This window comes from Diaphorina citri, unplaced genomic scaffold, assembly GCF_000475195.1.
Source record: "Diaphorina citri unplaced genomic scaffold, Diaci psyllid genome assembly version 1.1 scaffold1041, whole genome shotgun sequence".
Lineage (NCBI taxonomy): Eukaryota > Metazoa > Arthropoda > Insecta > Hemiptera > Psyllidae > Diaphorina > Diaphorina citri.
The window spans coordinates 49,063-68,876 of record NW_007378471.1 but is presented as its reverse complement, the minus strand read 5'-3'; the positions used below and the strand labels follow the sequence as shown (position 1 = coordinate 68,876).

Genomic DNA, 19,814 nt, shown 5'->3' with positions numbered 1-19,814 from the left:
CCGTTACGAGAATGAACCTTATATGTTAAGGATAAAATAAAATGCGCCCCGTGCGAAAATCGAACCCGCGAGGCACTAGGCAGCAGGCAGACGCGATACTCTCCGAGCTAACTAGCTGGTGTTAATGGTCTTTTTCCTATCAAGCAAGCATGCCAAAGGCGCATGAACATACATAATTACTATGTTTACTCTATGAACATAACATATTGTGTGTTCAGTGTCATATGGATAGGGTGAGCATTTCTTGAGTAGCATCTACTGGGCTACCACTGGAAGCAGCTGGAAATTGAATAGATTAGGAGACTGTTGTCACTGTTGAGTAGAACATAGCCATGAGACAAGGTCGATAGGTACATATTAATATCGAAATGTGAGATTGGTCCTGAGCAAGGCGAACTCTTTTTGATCTTTTTGAAAAATTTGACCGTAACCGTACATACTTATAAGTTTAGCCTGCGGACACTTTTGATCTAGATTCTATAATGAACCTCTCTGCAAAGTTTGAGCCACCTAATCCGAATATTAAAGTCAAATTCCATTTGATGTTTTTTCCAAAGTTTAGCCCTGAATAGCGAATCTTTGACCGAAATATCTAGCAAACATCAAGTTTTATTAGGCCGGGCACTAACGCTTCAACTGTCTACCAGACCCAAGTTTGTCAGGCCATCAAAACTTGAATGGCGGTAAAAGCTTTCGACTTCTAGGTCTCTTAGACTAGACAAGTTGTAATTCTTTTTCCGCCAAACACGCTCCTGCGGCGCGGCGTGCGGGGTCTGACAGACCTAGAAGTGTCCGACACTCTGAGTGTACATGGCCGACATTGCAAAAACCTTCTCATGTTGGTCTTACCAAAAGCTTTGGATATGGATACATTAGCCAAGATGGCTACCAGGGGAATAACAAACATGGCAGGTGTAAGGTCGCGGAACATTTGTGTGAATTCCACCGTGTGGTTCCCCATGGTAGTGGAGAATGGAGGCAACTGAAACCGAGGTATACCTGGCTCTACATGACCTGGGGAGAGAAATATCATATCATTCATTATCAGAATTTACTAGAAGGAAAGTTACTTGGAGGGTAGCACACCTGCCTTGTAAAGGCTAGGTCGTGTGTTTTATTCCAACCCCCGGAACTTTATACGAAACAACTGTCTTTGTCCTATCCTGTCCTCCTTCTCTTTGATTTCGGGAGGATACAATTTCCTCAAACTTCTTTGAAAAAGATATTAATTTTGATGCTTACCCAATAGTTTGAACGGAGTCTCTACAAGTGAGAAGTGCCATGAGTGAGGTAGGACCAATAGACACTTCCTTGATATTACCGAACAGCATATAGATGAAAGCTCCCATGAATGATGAGTTCAGCCCAAACTGTAAAACAACAAAGTTAAATGATCTCCTAAGTTTTTTTTATGAAAGGGTTTTAACTTCTATTTGGAGACAGGCTATCCTCCTCGCATTAACCTCACCCAGCCTGAGTGGGAGGGAAAAGCTTGCAGCACTTGCCTAGTTGGTCACCCATCTGGATATTCTCTCTCTCTCTCCTTCCGTTTGGTAGCTTCCAGTGGTGTTTCACGTTAAAATCAAGAAGAGAATAGACATAATATATAGAGCAATATTCTATATCACCGGGGTCAGGGCTCGGCCATTCAACTTACAGTTTCAGGCAGTCCTGCCAGGGAAGCATATTCAACTTACAGTTTCAGGCAGTCCTGCCAGGGAAGCATAGGCAAGACTCTGTGGTATCAGTGTGAGGCCCACAGTAACCCCTGCTATAGCATCAGCTATGGCATCTTCCTTGCTATAGGTTCTGATTCTATTGATAGCCGGTACGCGGCGTCTGAGTCGCTTTAGGAACTTCTCTCTCCTGGATGTCATGGGTTGTGTGTGTTGAGCTTCCACATTGTTGTGTAACGCGACAGAGTTGTTCATTGTGTAGAGTCCACTTAGCGGTTCCTGGAACAAACTATAATGAGTTGTGGGCTGTCAAGCTGTCATATTACTTTTCCAGGCCCGGTACCCTTGATTAGCTAAGGTTCTTCCTGTCTTTTGCAGAAAGGTCGAAGGTAGGTATTCCTCACATAACAAAATTAGAAGAAAAACAGTTTTGAAGTAGGTATAGGTACTCGTAAGGATAATTATGAGCGGGTTGTCTGCCCTTTGTACCGAACAACGAACAAGGGTACAGTGTATCTATTTCGTACTAATGCGATGTATCCGACAGCTTCGTATCGATAAGATATGAAGGAGGTTATGAGGACAATGAGTACATTCCTGCCTGTGGACATGTACCAGAGACATCTGTACAGTCCTCTCCTCTTCTCCTTGTCTATAGGAAGATCCTTCAGCTTCTGTAATGTACAAACCATATTACCTTGGCCAAGTTTAGGATATTAGAAGATCGGGAGATATAGAGAGAGGCCTGGACTGCGCAAACAAGCCTGCCCGATCGTAGCGTATATGACAGGCCCTAGGGGTTGCCAAATATGTAGGGACACGCTATGACACAGACATTATGACTCCACGAGAATAACGCATGGTACACAGTTTCCCCGAATAAACCTTTTTATCTTGTGCATCTTTAGGTACCTATGCGTAGTACACGCATATCCCATTACTTTCCGTGTCCATGAAACAGACTTTACCCAATTTATTAAATTATGCGTATGTACCTTGTTTTTTGCCTCCGGACCGAACTCACCCGCAGGACCCAACTCATACCTTTTTTTGGGTTTGGGACCGAACTCACCTTTTCCCCTGAACTAGTGTCTCAACAAAATGTATTTGTCTAATGTAGGTACATACCTATTTAGCGGGATAGGTACCTATGCGTAGTACACGCATATCCCATTACTTTCCGTGTCCATGAAACAGACTTTACCCAATTTATTAAATTATGCGTATGTACCTAGATATAATCGCCCTAAAACCTAAATACCTTGAACCCCAAAATATAGTTTCCTCAACAACATTACATAATGTATAATAAGTAAATATTATATGGACTTACCCCTGACACTGAACTAGTGTCTCAACATAATGTATTTGTCTAATGTAGGTACATACCTATTTAGCGGCATTGTTAAGTAATATTTATCTCATTTTCAAGACTTTGGAACGCTACGTATTATCAGGGCTCCTAGGCTACCTCTACACCGAAGTAAAGAGAGGAAGACAATGTTACTAACACTATAGCCAGGTCAAACTCTGCAAATAAAGAGAAAGCGGTGTGTGATGATACATACCTATGTTTTAGATGCTTAGTTGCTTCCCCTTCAGAAGTGGAGAAGAAAGATTATGATTAGGCCTGCAAGATCTTTGGAGTCTCAATCCAGAACAGCCGTGAAGTAGGGAGTCAACCTATTTTTGTTTTGGGGGAGATCATGTCACTCATGTCGATATACATATCGGTACAACGATCAGAGGGAGGTTGATTAAAAAATAATAGACTTTAAAGTAACAAGAGCTATCGCCGCGTACCTTATTAGATTAGCGGCATTGTTAAGTAATATTTATCTCATTTTCAAGACTTTGGAACGCTACGTATTATCAGGGCTCCTAGGCTCCTAAATACGTAGATGTCGTTTTGGTTACATTGGATGTTTGCCTATTACTCTATCGAAAGCAGATAAGACGACAGGTACACGCAATTTTTGTCAATGTTCTCCTAGGCTCCTAAACACGTAGATGTCGTTTTGGTTACATTGGATGTTTGCCTATTACTCTATCGAAAGCAGATAAGACGACAGGTAGGTACACGAAATTTTTGTCAATGTTAGGTAAACAGTTAGATAACCCCGTGTATGTTAGGAAAACACTTGTTTTATACCAAACTATGCCACCGCAACGCGTATCCTAAACAGAATCCTCTTCGGAGCGGCTGGCTTTCTCCTATCCTGTCCTATCTTTGATCTCGAGACATTGAGACCTCCGTTATTACATCAGTTCCCTCAATCAAACTTCTTCAAAAGAAGAAGAAAAAATGTCAATGTTAGGTAAACAGTTAGATAACCCCGTGTATGTTAGGAAAACACTTGTTTTATAATACCAAACTATGCCACCGCGACGCGGTGAGGTAGGTAAATAAAGTTAGTCAACTTGGGGGTACGGGCACGCTTAGTCCAATGGTAACGCGCTTGTTACGCAGAAGGTCCTGGGTTGGAAGCCCACCATAAGGCAGGCCATTCACTACCAGGTATACCTGACGGGCGCACTTGTTCAGCCATACCTGACAGGTCTACCTGATACCTGAACCTGGTAGTGAATGACCGGCCTGAGGAACTCAAATTTTGGTTGCGAATAGTTCACCGGGTTACTCTCGTGTTCTCGTGTTGACTGGGAATTGTCTCTTCTTGACCATCTAATGAGAAACATATGTACCTACTACGAAATGGATATGCTAAGACAGAGACCCACATGAGTCTAATGTAACAGGGTGTTTCATTGCCACTTTTTATCTTTACAAGATGAAAAACTCATACTGTACAGTATGAGAGTCCAATGGTAACGCGCTTGTTACGCAGAAGGTCCTGGGTTGGAAGCCCACCATAAGGCAGGCCATTCACTACCAGGTATACCTGACAGGCGCACTTGTTCAGCCATACCTGACAGGTCTACCTGATACCTGAACCTGGTAGTGAATGACCGGCCTGAGGCCACTTTTTATCTTTACAGGATGAAAAACTCATACTGTACAGATAAAAAGTAACACACGGTTCTAACTTCTTACCCTCATAAGTAGCAGGAACACAATACAGGAAATGCCCAGTACCAAATCCCCCATCCGCACTTGTTCAGCCATACCTGACAGGTCTACCTGATACCTGAACCTGGTAGTGAATGACCGGCCTGAGGCCACTTTTTATCTTTACAAGATGAAAAACTCATACTGTACAGTATGAGTAAAAAGTAACACACGCTTCTAACTTCTTACCCTCATAAGTAGCAGGAACACAATACAGGAAATGCCCAGTACCAAATCCCCCATTCTAGCCTTGTGAACGTTCTCATAGTATTGAATTAAATAGTTCATACAACCATTCGCTCGGATCTTGAGACCCAGGATGCCTTTGATTTGAGTGATGATGATAATGATAGAGGTGGCTGTAGTGAATCCAGATGTGACTGGAGCTGATATCAAGTTGACGAGAAAACCTGGACAGAAATTATAACGTTTGCTCAGATTCTTGATATAAAGGGAACTGAACTGCCAACATCTTATCGTCCCGAAAGCGAAGAGAGAAGGAAGACAGGATAGCAGAAAGCATAGTTAGCATTATTAATAATGCTGTTATCTCTACGAATATTAGGAGCCAGAGGCCGACGGAACAGTGAAGTTAGTTAAGCTACATTGCTACATTGTGCGTGTCGGTCGACTATCTGGGATATCATGTTGGCTCTCTCTTATTATGGGGTGTACTCAGAATCGCGGGGACAATCGAGGAATAGTTAGCATTATTAATAATGCTGTTATCTCTACGAATATTAGGAGCCAGAGGCCGACGGAACAGTGAAGTTAGTTAAGCTACATTGTGCGTGTCGGTCGACTATCTGGGATATCATGTTGGCTCTCTCTTATTATGGGGTGTACTCAGAATTGCGGGGAAATTGAGGGGTTAGTCTAAATTTTTTAGCCTTGTAACATGAAAAGTGAGTATCTAAAGCTGTGTCGATTGAACCATTCACACTGCCTCGACAAAATAGATTCACCTCAATCGGCGCGACGGCCTTCGATTATGTGTGTGGACACAGCTTTGGGTTACGAAAAGAAAAATTATTTGAAAAGCCTTTCACTTTGCCACAAAAAGCTAAGTTAATAATTTACACTGAATGTTTCTTACCTTTAAGTTAAAGCACGAGTGTTTCTCTCTATCCCAGAGGAAGTGTTTCAAGATGTCAAGTGTTTCTTTTCCTGCGTTGGTATCTGTTGCATCGATTGTCCTCCACACAGGTAATGTGTTTCTATGTGAGCTGATTCCTGTTGTGTTTTATACCCGCCGTTCATCATACGGGTTTCACTTTAGGTTAAGCTCAGTAAGATTAAATAATGTTGAGATGAATCACTAGGGAGATAAACTAGCAGCTATCACAGACCCATTCACGAAATTGAGGGGTTAGTCTAAATTTCTTAGCCTTGTAACATGAAAAGTGAGTATCTAAAGCTGTGTCGATTGAACCATTCACACTGCCTAGACAAAATAGATTCACCTCATTGATTGACGCGACGGCCTTGGATTATGTGTGTGGACACAGCTTTGGGTTACGAAAAGAAAAATTATTTGAAAAGCCTTTCGCTTTGCCCACAAAAAGCTAAGTTAATAATTTACACTGAATGTTTCTTACCTTAAAGTAAAGCACGAGTGTTTCTCTCTATCCCAGCGGAAGTGTTTCAAGATGTCAAGTGTTTCTTTTCCTGCGTTGGTATCTGTTGCATCGATTGTCCTCCACACAGGCAATGTGTTTCTATGTGAGCTGATTCCTGTTGTGTTTTGTACCCGCCGTTCATCATACGGGTTTCACTTTAGGTTAAGCTCAGTAAGATTAAATGTTGAGATGAATCACTAGGGAGATAAACTAGCAGCTATCACAGATCCATTCACAAGTAGGTAATTACGTATCGATAGCAATGAAAAATTCTAAAATGATACCTAGCCTAGTCTATTCTAAAAGAAGAAAGAAAAAAGTTCCGATCCTGGCTAAAGAAGGAACCGAGTTTGAAGACAAAGAATAATATCGGTAGGTTAATAGAAAGTAAAACTAGGGACTAGTCAAGCTGTCATATTACTTTTCCAGGCCCGGTACCCTTGATTAGCTAAGGTTCTTCCTGTCTTTTGCAGAAAGGTCGAAGGTAGGTAATCCTCACATAACAAAATTAGAAGAAAAACAGTTTTGAAGTAGGTATAGGTACTCGTAAAGATACTTACGAGCGGGTTGTCTGCCCTTTGTACCGAACAACGAACAAGGGTACAGTGTATCTATTTCGTACTGATGCGATGTACAAACGAGAGTAGAAGTTTATTTATAGACAGATAAATCAGTCTCAAGTGCTACCTCAGATTTTACTTTGTACTCTGTTAGACTCGGTTTCATTATCTCTTAATTATTTTCAGTTTTAGGTACTCATCTCAAGCATCGTGCTATCTATCTATAGATCCCCTTTTACTATCACGGCACTTGCAGAAAGGTCGAAGGCAGGTATTCCTCACATAACAAAATTAGAAGAAAAACAGTTTTGAAGTAGGTATAGGTACTCGTAAAGATAATTACGAGCGGGTTGTCTGCCCTTTGTACCGAACAAGGGTACAGTGTATCTATTTCGTACCGATGCGATGTACAAACGAGAGTAGAAGTTTACTTATAGACAGAAAAATCAGTCTCAATTGCTACCTCAGATTTTACTTTGTACTCTGTTAGACTCGGTGCTATTTCATTATCTCTTAATTATTTTCAGTTTAGGTACTCATCTCATGCATCGTGCTATCTATCTATAGATCCCCTTTTACTATCAAGACACCCACTTCGATCATATTTCTATCATGAAAATGTTAAATTTCCTACCCTAGTTTGCTTGGTAGTTAGCGCGTCTGCCTTGTAAGCGTAAAATTGTGTCCATACACAGTCGACGCCGTCGATGGACGAGGTGAAGAGATGAATCTACATATTATTATGTTGTCGAGGCAGTATACGATTTCAGTCGGCGGCGTCGGCTATGTGTGGACACAGCTTTAGAGCTAGTTCTTAATAATGGGGGACTTATACATATTTTTTTTTCTTTCTTTTTCTTAGGGACATGGAGTTTTCTTAGGAATGATGGAGTAATAAGGTTAGATTTTTTGGTTGAGATTTTCCTGTTTTGACGTAGACTTTCCTGTTTTGTTTTAAATCTTTGCAATAATTTAAGTGGATGATATACATAAATATATGGCAATAAAAGTAATATAGTTATTTTTCCTTGTCTACTTTCCTCTCTTTTGCCTTCAATCCACTCTAAGAGAATTTTCATCCTCTTCATTTGTGGAGGGCAGTTATGTTTTAAGTTACCTCTTTCCTCTCTTTTGCCTTCAATCCACTCTAAGAGAATTTTCATCCTCTTCATTTGTGGAGGGCAGTTATGTTTTAAGTTACCTTTTTCTATCTTTCCTGCTTCCTATAAGTTCTACTATTTTCTTTTTTCCATGTTTGTTTCTCTCTTTCATTTATAATTTCCCCCAAGGCGGATTTATCCTGAACGGATGGGGTTCGTTCTCGGAATAGCTGACTTTCTCCTAATATCCTGTCTTCCTTCTCTCTTCACTTTCGGGACGATAAGACCTTAGCAGTTACAGTTCCCTCTATCAAAGCTCTTCAAAATAATAATAAATAAATAAAATAATAAAAATCAAAGTTGGCAACATCGCATTCCTAGATGCAAAATAATATTAACACTAGAAGAAAACACGTGACAACGTAAGTGCCATATTGTGAGCGAGAGTCTGTCATGAGGTAATTTATATTCATTGTTTCTAATTCCCCAATATAGCGTTCAAGTGTGTAGATTAGAGATTAGATAAAGGGCACAGAGCTAGGCTCAACTTGATTTGGACTTTGAGTCAAAACCAGCTTGTTGAATGTTGATCTTTTGGAAATGACTCTAAGCTACAAGCTCAAGCTCCCATGCGCAAGCCAGGCTTGTGTGAATGGATCTTTCGATATTTTGTCGGCTTATCCATATACCTACCTAGGTACGTCTCATAGAATTCATAGATACAAGTATAGGTAGGTACATATGATTTGGATCCGAGGCGCCAAAACAACAACGGGTGGGCGTTTAACGCAACTTCCTATGTATCCATATGCCTACCTAGGTACGTCTCATAGAATTCATAGATACAAATAGGTAGGTATAGGTACATATGATTTGGATCCGAGGCGCCAAAACAACAACGGGTGGGCGTTTAACGCAACTTCCTATAGATGGCACGGTATTGAAATGTAAAGGACAGCGGAAGACTGAAGGTCGCATTAAGTAACTGAAAAATTGCTTACGATATCAAAAGCGTGTGGGTAGGCATGCAAACGTCAAGAGTTCGAAGCGACGCGACACCCGACCTATATTTACAGGAAATATTGCTTACGATATCAAAAGCGTGTGGGTAGGCATGCAAACGTCAAGAGTTCGAAGCGACGCGACACCCGACCTATATTTACAGGAAACTCCGCCCCGGGCGGGAATCGAACCCGCGGCCTAGCGCTTACAAGGCAGACGCACTACCAACTAAGCTAACTAGGCTGGCAAAAAAATGAATGTTTGTGTGTGTTTGTTCGAACTTTATGCCTGGCCAAACCGCTCATCTGATTGCTATGAAACTTTGTGAACTTATTGCTTGCACTCTCCTGAAGGTTATAGGCTATTTTCCGGTTCGTTTTTGTGTCAAGCAGGACCAGGAAAGTTACCTTTATTTTTACCAGTTTTGAATCAAATATATTTTATATTTTACTGCTTACCTAATCAATTTGTCTATTCACTTTATTTCAAGAGGACTCTGATAGAGGGAACTGTAACTGCTACGGTCGTCCCGAAATCGAAGAGAGAAGAAAGACAGGAAAGGAGAAAGTCAGCCGTTCCGAGAACGAACCTTATCCGTTCAGGATATAATCCGACCCGGGTGAGAATCGAACCCGCAATCTACCGCTAGCGCTTACAAGGTAGACGCTCTACCCTTCAAGCTAACTAGGCTGGCTAAGAGTGCCCTAATTGAGACTTACCCAAGTTGAGTAGTCCCATGATGAGGGTGCGAAAATTGAACCCGCAAGTGCTTACTAGGCAGCAGGCAGACGCGATACTCTCCAAGGTAACTAGCTGGTGCAAAATTTAATGGTCTATACCAGTTTTGAATCAAATATATTTTATATTTTACTGCTTACCTAATCAATTTGTCTATTCACTTTATTTCAAGAGGACTGATAGAGGGAACAGTAACTGCTAAGGCCTTATCGTCCCGAAATCAAAGAGAGAAGGAAGACAGGAAAGGAGAAAGTCAGCCGTTAAGAGAATGAACCTTATATGTTAAGGATAAAATAAAATGCGCCCCGTGCGAAAATCGAACCCGCGAGTGCTTACTAGGCAGCAGGCAGACGCGATACTCTCCAAGGTAACTAGCTGGTTCAAAATTTAATGGTCTTGTGTGGGACATGTTTCTTAAATTTAATTAAAATCAGGCAAACCATTGGAGAGATATCGCCATATCTCTCGTGTGTCTGAATGGAAAAATGATCGAGTTAAAACTTGAAACTCACTTCGTTCAATCATCCGATCTTCAAAATACATTAATGCAGTAAAACCCCATGAACTAAGGAATAAGAAGCGAAAATAAAATGAAGCAAACAATAAAAAAGATTGGGTATTTTAAAAAATAAAAGAATATAATTAATACAAAAAAGTAAATAAAAAATGGACGCAATGAGAATACACAAAATCAAGTACCTACTGGCAACAAAACTAAAAATAAATGAGATAATACGAAATTAATGAAAACGGTACAGAATAATTTTGTAAAAAAACATTTGATAACGTGTAATAAATACATCTACCATGAGAATATGAAACCTTTAATTACAAAAGAAATATTTTCATTTTACTAGGAATGAGATTAGAAAGTAAATTTTTGAGAGATCAAAATAGATTTCTATCCACTGTCCTAGTGGTAAGTTTATTTTGAGAAGAAATACAATATTATTTATCAATTTTGTAAATTTTATTGTTTGAGAATGAGGCCAAAAGATATAAAAAATTACGAGTGTAAAAAATCTAGATTCAAGTCATGGCACTAAAATTTAAGGGGAATTTCTAAAATTTCATTATTATTTTCTTAGTAAATTTAATAACCTAATGGTCCTAATGCATTTAACAAAGGTTTTCTTCATGGAATGAATGATATTATCTGTACTATTAAAGTCTATAACTAAATCCTTTGTAAAAATAAAGATCCTTTTTCCAAATCGTAAAAACTAAACTAAAAACTAATGGAATGGTTTTCTTGTATATAGTCGTGTGAAATTTCATCTATTTACATTAGAATTGAAAATATACCTACTTAGGTATAGGTATAATAAATTTCTATTTGATTAAAGTGATAAATAATATTAACAGTGTGAATACTGTTGTTGTGAGAAACAAATACGATATTGCCATGGGAGAGGGAATAGGTAGTAGGGAGAGGAGAAATAATATATTTACTTGAAAATCTTGAAATACATTTCTGTAGATACCTATTGCCGTTCTAAGCGTTATGTATCAAAATTTAGAGTTACACCTAAATTTATCCGAACATAAAAAAAAACGTCCTTGCGCATTGGGTAAAACACAGTGTTAGTGCTTAGAACGGTAGTAATAATTACCGAATTTACCGATAACTATTCATACAAAAGAGATGATCTGAGGTCTACTTTAACAATCATGTCTTTTGACTATAGTAAAATAAAATAGATCTTGTGTGTGCGTGTTAATCTAAGAAGTAATAATATTATCCTATGATTATTATAAAAAATAACAACAGAACTATAGTTATTAACCTATTAGTCACATTTCAACTGTGGATTTAAGAGAAATAGATAACGAACGTCCATCATGACGATACCCGTCCAGATACCAACCGCGCGGAACGTAACTTCAGTGATCCGTTGGGAACTAATGCATTCAATTAATTCAAACAAAAATCATAAAATCTGGAAATATGTACCAGGTGAAATACAATTTTCATCATAAAAGTCAATTGAAACGTGGTCTGACTTTTTCCATAACCTCAAGATCTCTTGTCTGGGTATCTTCAAATTGTGGCACAAAGTTCGTGATCTATTTCTATTAAACAAACATTTTGGATGCGTTGCACAACTCACCGGTGAGTGAATCAACACTCGGTCCCTCATCAATCTCATCATACCCGTACGAAACAGTTTCAAGTTAAAACATTTAATAGACGTCTTCATGGTAGATTTAAAGTACACAATATTTACGGTAGAATCTGATTTTATTCTGTACCCGAAGGAAATGGAATATATTTGCTTCCAGTATAACTTCATAAACTGTTAATGGTTTTCAAGATTTTTCCTTTTTCGTATAGAATGGATAAATCCGTCTGTCTGCTAAAAGGGAACTTGGAATTCGGTTGATACAGCGGTGAGTTTTACAACGCACTAATACTATAAAGCTAATACATAGCTGAGGCACATGTGATTGAGAGGGGGGGGGAATTCATTTACAATAGGGGGAGAGAGATATCGCCGGGGCTACTCTCATAAAATTTATCAGTGATAAAAGTTAATTACCCAATCATAATGCAGCATTTTTTTTTTTTTTTATCAAAGTTTAAAATGCTGAACTCTGATTGGTTGATTAAATTTAATAATTGATTATCTCGTGAGAGTAGCCCAGGCCCATAGTAACATAACAAAAGTCGACTCATAGGTAAAGGTATGGTATTTCATTTTCCTTTTAGAATTTCAATAGAAGAAATAAGAAATGTATGTATAATTGAAAACTGAATTATCTTTAATGGTAAAAAATAGAGAATACGTAAGATTCATTGAAGGCCGAAACCATACTATGAATGAATGCAATCACATAACAAACATCGACTGATAACAAAAAAATAGAGGAAGAATTTAATAATACGAAAAGAGATTCATAATCATTATGAAAATGGAATCTCGTGGAATGAAAAACAAATAACTTGTACTATCAACGCTATAACTGCCTTCATCTAACTTTCCTATCAAGCAAGCATGCCAAAGGCGCATGAACATACATAATTACTATGTTTACTCTATGAACATAACATATTGTGTGTTCAGTGCAGAGTTCGTTTCTTTTCTTTTTCCATAATAAATAATCTACATATTGCAATCAAGCTAGTGATTTTCAACATACGTAAATTGAAGCCTAGACGTAAATTGAAAATCACCTCTAATAACAAGCAACCATATCTAACCACTGCCAATACATTCAAGCTGTTCAAGCAAGAGAGCTCAACTAAAATACATTCGTGAAATTTATCCACTTTTGATATCAAAATAACAATAAAATTTGTTCTATGTCTCAAGCAAGCATGCCAAAGGCGCATGAACATACATAATTACTATGTTTACTCTATGAACATAACATATTGTGTGTTCAGTGCAGAGTTGCAGAGTTCGTTTCTTTTCTTTTTCCATAATAAATAATCTACATATTGCAATCAAGCCAGTGATTTTCAACATACGTAAATTGAAAATCACCTCTAATAACAAGCAACCAGTCAAGCTGTTCAAGCAAGAGAGCTCAACTAAAATACATTCGTGAAAATTATCCACTTTTGATAACAAGATAACAATAAAATCCATATCTAACCACTGCCAATACATTCAAGCTGTTCAAGCAAGAGAGCTCAACTAAAATACATTCGTGAAATTTATCCACTTTTGATAATAAAACTTGTTCTATGTTTTTCTGCTTCAAAGTCACGCTTTAATTTAATACCATCATGGTTGTCTCTTTTTTTGGGTACCCACTGGGTTTGTATTGCGAGGGACAAAACGTTTGTGTCTAAAGTCACACTTAAGGTATATTTTTCTTTCGGGAAACTGATCACTGCTCCATTCAGGTAACAGAAGGACAAAACGTTTGTGTCTAAAGTCACACTTAAGGTATATTTTTCTTTCGGGAAACTGACCACTGCTCCATTCAGGTAACAGTTTCTCGAATGGAAAATACGTCTTTACATAGTCACCTATATCAGTGGTAGTTATTTGGTTCAAGGGGGGGGACACGCAGGGTATATCACATAGTATTGAGTCTATTAGATGAACCACTCTTTTTTTTTTTTTTTTTTTTTTTTTTTTTTTTTTTTTTTTTTTTTTTTTTCAAGGGGTTTGATAGAGGGAACTGTAACTGCTATGGTCTTATCATCCCGAAATCGAAGAGAAGGAAGACAGGACAGGAGAAAGTGAGCTGTTTTTAGTTCGAACTTTATCCGTTCATGATAAAGTTCGCCCCGGGCGGGAATCGAATCCGCGACCTACGTTTACAAGGCGTAACTAGATTAACTATGCTGAAAGTTCTATCTCAATATGTAATGTATTAATATGATTTCAGGTGTCGTGTCCTCAGCAAGGCCCTGGTGTCCTATATTCTGGTACAACTACCCGAGCGTATTGAAGGTGACACTGTTCTATGTCTTTCTGCTTCAAAGTCACGCTTTAATTTAATACCATCATGGGTGGCTCTTTTTTTGGGTACCCACTGCGTATTGCGAAGGACAAAACGTTTGTGTCTAAAGTCACACTTAAGGTATATTTTTCTTTCGGGAAACTGACCACTGCTCCATTCAGGTAACAGTTTCCCGAATGGAAAACATGCCTTTACATAGTCACCTACATCAGTGGTAGTTATTTGGTTCAAGGGGGGGACACGCAGGGGTCGCAGGGTATATCACATAGTATTGAGTCGCGTATTGCGAAAGACAAAACGTTTGTGTCTAAAGTCACACTTAAGGTATATTTTTCTTTCGGGAAACTGACCACTGCTCCATTCAGGGAACAGTTTCCCGAATGGAAAATACGCCTTTACATAGTCACCTATATCAGTGGTAGTTATTTGGTTCAAGGGGGGGACACGCAGGGTATATCACATAGTATTGAGTCTATTAGAATATTAGATGAACCACTCCTTCTTCTTCTGTACTTGATGTCCTCGTGAGGATTGCATGACAGCACTATCCGGATCAAATGCAGTATCTGCTCCTACATCCTCCTGAGTTAGATATTCACCCTTATGTCTGGCTACGATACGACCTATGATGAGTGCTAACACTACTAGGATGATCAGTAGAATAGAGAGAACTCCTGTGAACATCAACAACATGGTGGGTTAGTTAATCCGTATGGTCTAGTTGTTCCCTTATGGAACTTTATCATATGGTCAATACAATAGAGTGTGATAGAGTAATCAAATAAGATTTTTTTTTAATAAGTTTCCATTTATATTTGATTGACAAAAAAAACTAGATTATTAAAATAATAATAATAAAAGATTTGAAAGAGGAAACTAACAGAGGCGGTCACGATAGATAGAAGAGAGACACGATAGGAGACACTTGTCCGTTCAGATACGCCTCGGGCGGGAATCGAACCCGCGGTCTAGCGCCTACAAGACAGACGAGCTAAAAAAAAAACAAGCTAACTAGGCTGGCGATGTGTAAAATTTTTGAAGACAAAACTAAATGTCAGCCCTAAAGCGATCTCCCTTAGTTAGGGCTGATTGAGAGGCTGACGAAAAACGCCGACCCCGTCTGAACACTAGAAAAGGGGAAGAAGAAGATTTATTTACCTCCTAGTATAGCAGAGTCGGTATGATTGTAGGCAGCATCTATTTTATCCTTATCCAGATTGAGGGGAGGTCTGGTCTCCACAGGTTCAGGGGGATGAGTGACAGGTTCTACTCCACAGTAATCCTCCGTCAGGGGAGCTGCAATACACATAGATAACAGATTATTGAGCAATATACATACTGAGTACGAGTAATAAAACATTAATCTACTAACACGTCTGCCAGTTAACACATTATTCTTTTATTTAACGAAAGAAATTTTATTAAAACGAAGAGAAAAAACAGTTTTTCTTTCGCCACAACTCTCGAATGGTTAGACTGAATTGTATAAAATTTGGTAAAACATATTCTACACAAAAAACTTGCTGATTAGATTTGGATTTTTTCTACATACTGAGTACGAGTAATAAAACATTAATCTACTAACACGTCTGCCAGTAAACACATTATTCTTTTATTTAACGAAAGAAATTTTGTTAAAACGAAGAGAAAAAACAGTGTTTCTTTCGCCACAACTCTTGAATGGTTAGACTGAATTGGATAAAATTTGGTAAAACATATTCAACACAAAAAACTTGCTGATTAGATTTGGATACATACTGAGTACGAGTAATAAAACATTAATCTACTAACACGTCTGCCAGTAAACACATTATTCTTTTATTTAACGAAAGAAATTTTATTAAAACGAAGAGAAAAAACAGTGTTTCTTTCGCCACAACTCTCGAATGGTTAGACTGAATTGGATAAAATTTGGTAAAACATATTCAACACAAAAAACTTGCTGATTAGATTTGGATTTTTTTTTCCTTGGATTTTGGGCAATACTGGGCTTTTTCGGAACCACGTTAGTTGCCCATTACTTTCCTCACCCCAATATTCAATAGTATACGCATTACATACTGCGAGCAAACATAGGAACATCTGTATACGGGAAAAGGCAAAGAAGAAGATACTTACTTCCTATAGATCTAACATTGGCAGGTCCATCTTCTTGGAATAATAACTTGAGCGGATAGATATCATCAAACTCTACTCGTGATACACAGCCTATGAATCCTTCAGTCATAGATTCGTTACGACCTATATACATATATTGGATGTTATTGAACTGAGCATCCGCGGAATCCTTGATGTTGAAGTGGAACTCTTTCGGTTCATAACTATCCACCTGCAAATGGAAACATATTGGAATTCATTAGTCGTATTTTCTGTTTGGAAACGGAAACGGAAATGATTCCAATGGTGCGCCATCTGGGATTTCCTATGGTTTAGTACAGACGTTATCACGTCCAAAGAGGGGAATCGAGCTTCAGAAGAGGCAAAATTGAGAAAGGAAAATATTAACAGTCCATAGAGGGAACTGAAACAACACAAGTATTATCGTCCCGAAGTCAAACAGAGAAGAAGGATAGGATAGGAGAAAGCCAACCGTTCTGAGAACGAACCTTATCTGTTTAGGAAAGAGTTCGCCCTGGGCAGGAATCGAACCTGCGCCCTAACGCTTACAAGACAGACTTGGAATAGGGGTTGCACTCATATTAGCCTAGTGAGGACATTTGAGTAGCTTCTTTATTCGAGTAGCAACCACAGCATTGCCAGAGTAAACATAAATTTTAAAGAATAGTAAAGGAGGCTCTTAGTAATACTGTGATATCCACAAAAATCTTAAAAAGGCTGTCAGCTTCAATATAAATAAGTTGCTGACTTGCTAATGGTAGACTGATAATATTACATACCTGCATGAGTAGTGTGGCGCCAGAATTCTTTCTCCTAATTCGTATATCATGATATTGACCCAAACCAAAGTGTTTGTTAGGAAATATCAACTCCTGCCGCTCGAAACCAAAGTCAAACACCACTCGCAGATGACCTGCAAGAGAAAACATGATAGAAAAGTTAAATTTATCCTGAAAAATAACAGAATTGAATAGGTAGACAGAAAAAATAAAGCTCCAAAGCTCAAAAAGTTTATTAAGCGCAAGTTAACTCCTCTCTCTGAAATACAAACAAACACAATGCACCCAGCCACTCTAGTTAACTTAAAAGTTACCGTGTCTGCCTTGTTAGAGTTAGGTTGCGGTTTCGATTCCCGCCCGGGGCGAACTTTATCCTAAGCGGACAAGGTTCATTTAGGGTTTAGGGAACGGCTGGATTTCTCCTCTAATATCCTCCTTTTTTTCTTCGATTTCGGTATAAGACCTCTGTTGTTACAGTTCCCTCTATCAAACCTCTCAAAAAAAAAACTACCCTTGACTACTGGAGTAGTATTATAGGTGACTTACCATCGGCACAGATAGGGCCCTTGAATGCAGTCCATCGACAATCGCAGGTATACCCATCGTATCGCTCATGACATGTACCGTTGTTCAGACATGGGTTAGAAGCACACTTCCCTACACAGCCTGGTGATATACCTGTAAAACAGAATACAATGTAACATTAGATTAGTAAAATATAAATATGTAAACTACTGAGAGGATATTCGGAGGTAAAGTAAGATATTTCTAATTTCAGGTACTTTTTCCCTACAAATCTTAGAAGTAACAGCACTTACGTTATCTTTCCAATCTGTGGGCAGTCGATAGTTTCCATCTACCGTGATCATTCTCATGCAGCCTACAAACCCTGTGCCAGTCACTCCACCTGAAATAAACCAACACACAATACAATAACATCGCCTGATAAACAGGAGGGCGCGGGTTCAATCACAGCTGAGGTAATTTTATCCTTATTTATTTGGGAAACTGACAACCCAACGCACCAACGAACTCCCGTTGAAAAACAGATTCTCCGATACTGAAATCCAAACATGAACAAGAGTTATGCGGAAGAACATAACACGAACGTAGCTACCGCGACAGGGCTGCAGTAAATTGAATTTCAACATCCTGTTCAAGGCTGAGATTCATGAATCATGTTATTAGTGAAATAATGTTCGTATGGTCCAATCACATTGAAAGTTCAATAAACTGTATAAGTCTCTCAGAAAAACGGCCTCTATAGGGCTTTCAAAAACCTGGTCAGGTCCAAAATTGTTATTTATATATTTTTTTCATACGGTTGCCAAGTTTCATTAAAAGTGGAAAATTGGTTGGGAGGTTGTATTATGAAACAATGAAATATACTAGTTCATACAAAGGTCCTGTGGGGTTAACTTACCATAGTTGCACCCGTACAATCACATTGAAAGTTCAATAAACTGTATAAGTCTCTCAGAAAAACGGCCTCTATAGGGCTTTCAAAAACCTGGTCAGGTCCAAAATTATTATTTATTTTTTAATACGGTTACCAAGTTTCATTAAAAGTGGAAAATTGGGTGGGAGGTTGTATTATGAAACAATGAAATATACTAGTTCATACAAAGGTCCTGTGGGGTTAACTTACCATAGTTGCACCCGTAAAGTTCTACTCGCATGGAGATTCTATCACGCCATCTGGTGGGATTAATTCGAATCCACTGCGCTATGACCGGAACTTCAAATATGTTTCTTCTAATCGTATCTCCATTCACGTTACCTTTGAACATCTGTAAAGGGAAGATACAGACAATCATATGAGTATTTATTTAGGTGGTTAGGTGCACTTTTTAAACACGTTGCGGTAGAAAATGCCATTAATTCGAATCCACTGCGCTATGACCGGAACTTCAAATATGTTTCTTCTAATCGTATCTCCATTCACGTTACCTTTGAACATCTGTAGAGGGAAGATACAGACAATCATATGAGTATTTTCTTAGGTGGTTAGGTGGACTTTTTAAACACGCGACAGACCATGCCGCCAACTGTTCGCGACAGATCTTGCCGCCAACTGTTCGTGACAGAACGTACCGCCAACTGTTCGTGACAGAACGTACCGTCAACTGTTCATGACAGAACTTGCCGACAACTGTTAGCGACAGAACATGGTGCCAACTGTTTGCGACAGAACATACCGCCAATTGTTCGCGACAGAACTTGCCGCCAACTGTTCGCGACAGAACATACCGCCAACTGTTCGCTACAGAACTTGCCACCAACTGTTCGCGACACAATCTATTGTTCTGTTTCAAAGGTTCAAAATGAACCAAAGGTAAATCTTTTGTTTCGTTTAAAAGGTTCAAAATCAAAAATTCTTTATTTTTATTTTTTAGACTGATTAACAGGTTTTGTAATAGTGTGTCACCTCTTTTTTATTAGACAGAGGTACCTAACATAAGACGTGTAGATAGTTTTATTTCTGTTTTGATACATAATATTTTATTATCTATTACGTAGGGTTACCCATTCATACGTAGGATTACCCAGAAGACATTTTTTCAAAGCAGGACATTTTTCTCAATCCTAAATTTGTCCAAAGTTCAAATAGGTACCAAGTTATAGTTAAACAACAATTGTCGATATGAAACGAGACGTTATTGTTAAAGTTTCAGCTTAGGCAAAAGAATCTGAGTGAGGTCTACGCACTGTGGTGGGGATAAAAAAAGTGACCAC

General features: G+C 38.6%; 2 protein-coding genes across 2 annotated transcripts; both read right to left on the bottom strand.

Moving 5' to 3' along the window:
* Nucleotides 1–220: 220 nt before the first annotated feature.
* LOC103513883 (sodium-independent sulfate anion transporter-like) lies at nt 221–9,772 on the bottom strand. The gene is made up of 6 exons (XM_008478734.2): nt 9,744–9,772; nt 4,933–5,153; nt 2,216–2,350; nt 1,243–1,267; nt 850–1,014; nt 221–279 (listed from the first exon to the last, which is right to left on the bottom strand). The coding sequence occupies exons 1-6, from the start codon at nt 9,760–9,762 to the stop codon at nt 221–223; spliced, it is 624 nt and encodes a 207-aa protein (XP_008476956.1). The 5' UTR covers nt 9,763–9,772.
* Nucleotides 9,773–14,189: 4,417 nt separating this feature from the next.
* Nucleotides 14,190–18,910, bottom strand: LOC103513882 (neurexin-4-like). Its single transcript, XM_008478733.3, has 9 exons — nt 18,727–18,910; nt 18,088–18,138; nt 17,872–17,985; nt 17,625–17,756; nt 17,079–17,212; nt 16,300–16,510; nt 15,340–15,477; nt 14,663–14,855; nt 14,190–14,459 (listed from the first exon to the last, which is right to left on the bottom strand). The coding sequence occupies exons 1-8, from the start codon at nt 18,893–18,895 to the stop codon at nt 14,665–14,667; spliced, it is 1,140 nt and encodes a 379-aa protein (XP_008476955.2). The 5' UTR covers nt 18,896–18,910; the 3' UTR covers nt 14,190–14,459; nt 14,663–14,664.
* Nucleotides 18,911–19,814: the final 904 nt, after the last annotated feature.

Bases quoted from the DNA above. Each gene is read 5' to 3' on its own strand.
- LOC103513883 (XM_008478734.2), bottom strand. The intron at 1,268-2,215 runs TACATCGCATTA...CACTTCTCACTT, and splicing joins ATCGATACGAAGCTGTCGGA to GTAGAGACTCCGTTCAAACT. The intron at 1,015-1,242 runs GTAAGCATCAAA...TTCTCTCCCCAG, and splicing joins GACTCCGTTCAAACTATTGG to GTCATGTAGAGCCAGGTATA.
- LOC103513882 (XM_008478733.3), bottom strand. From the start codon at position 18,895: ATGATTGTCTGTATCTTCCCTTTACAGATGTTCAAAGGTAACGTGAAT. The intron at 18,139-18,726 runs GTAAGTTAACCC...TTTGGATTTCAG, and splicing joins ACTTTACGGGTGCAACTATG to TATCGGAGAATCTGTTTTTC. The intron at 16,511-17,078 runs GTATGTAATATT...TTCCATTTGCAG, and splicing joins GCGCCACACTACTCATGCAG to GTGGATAGTTATGAACCGAA.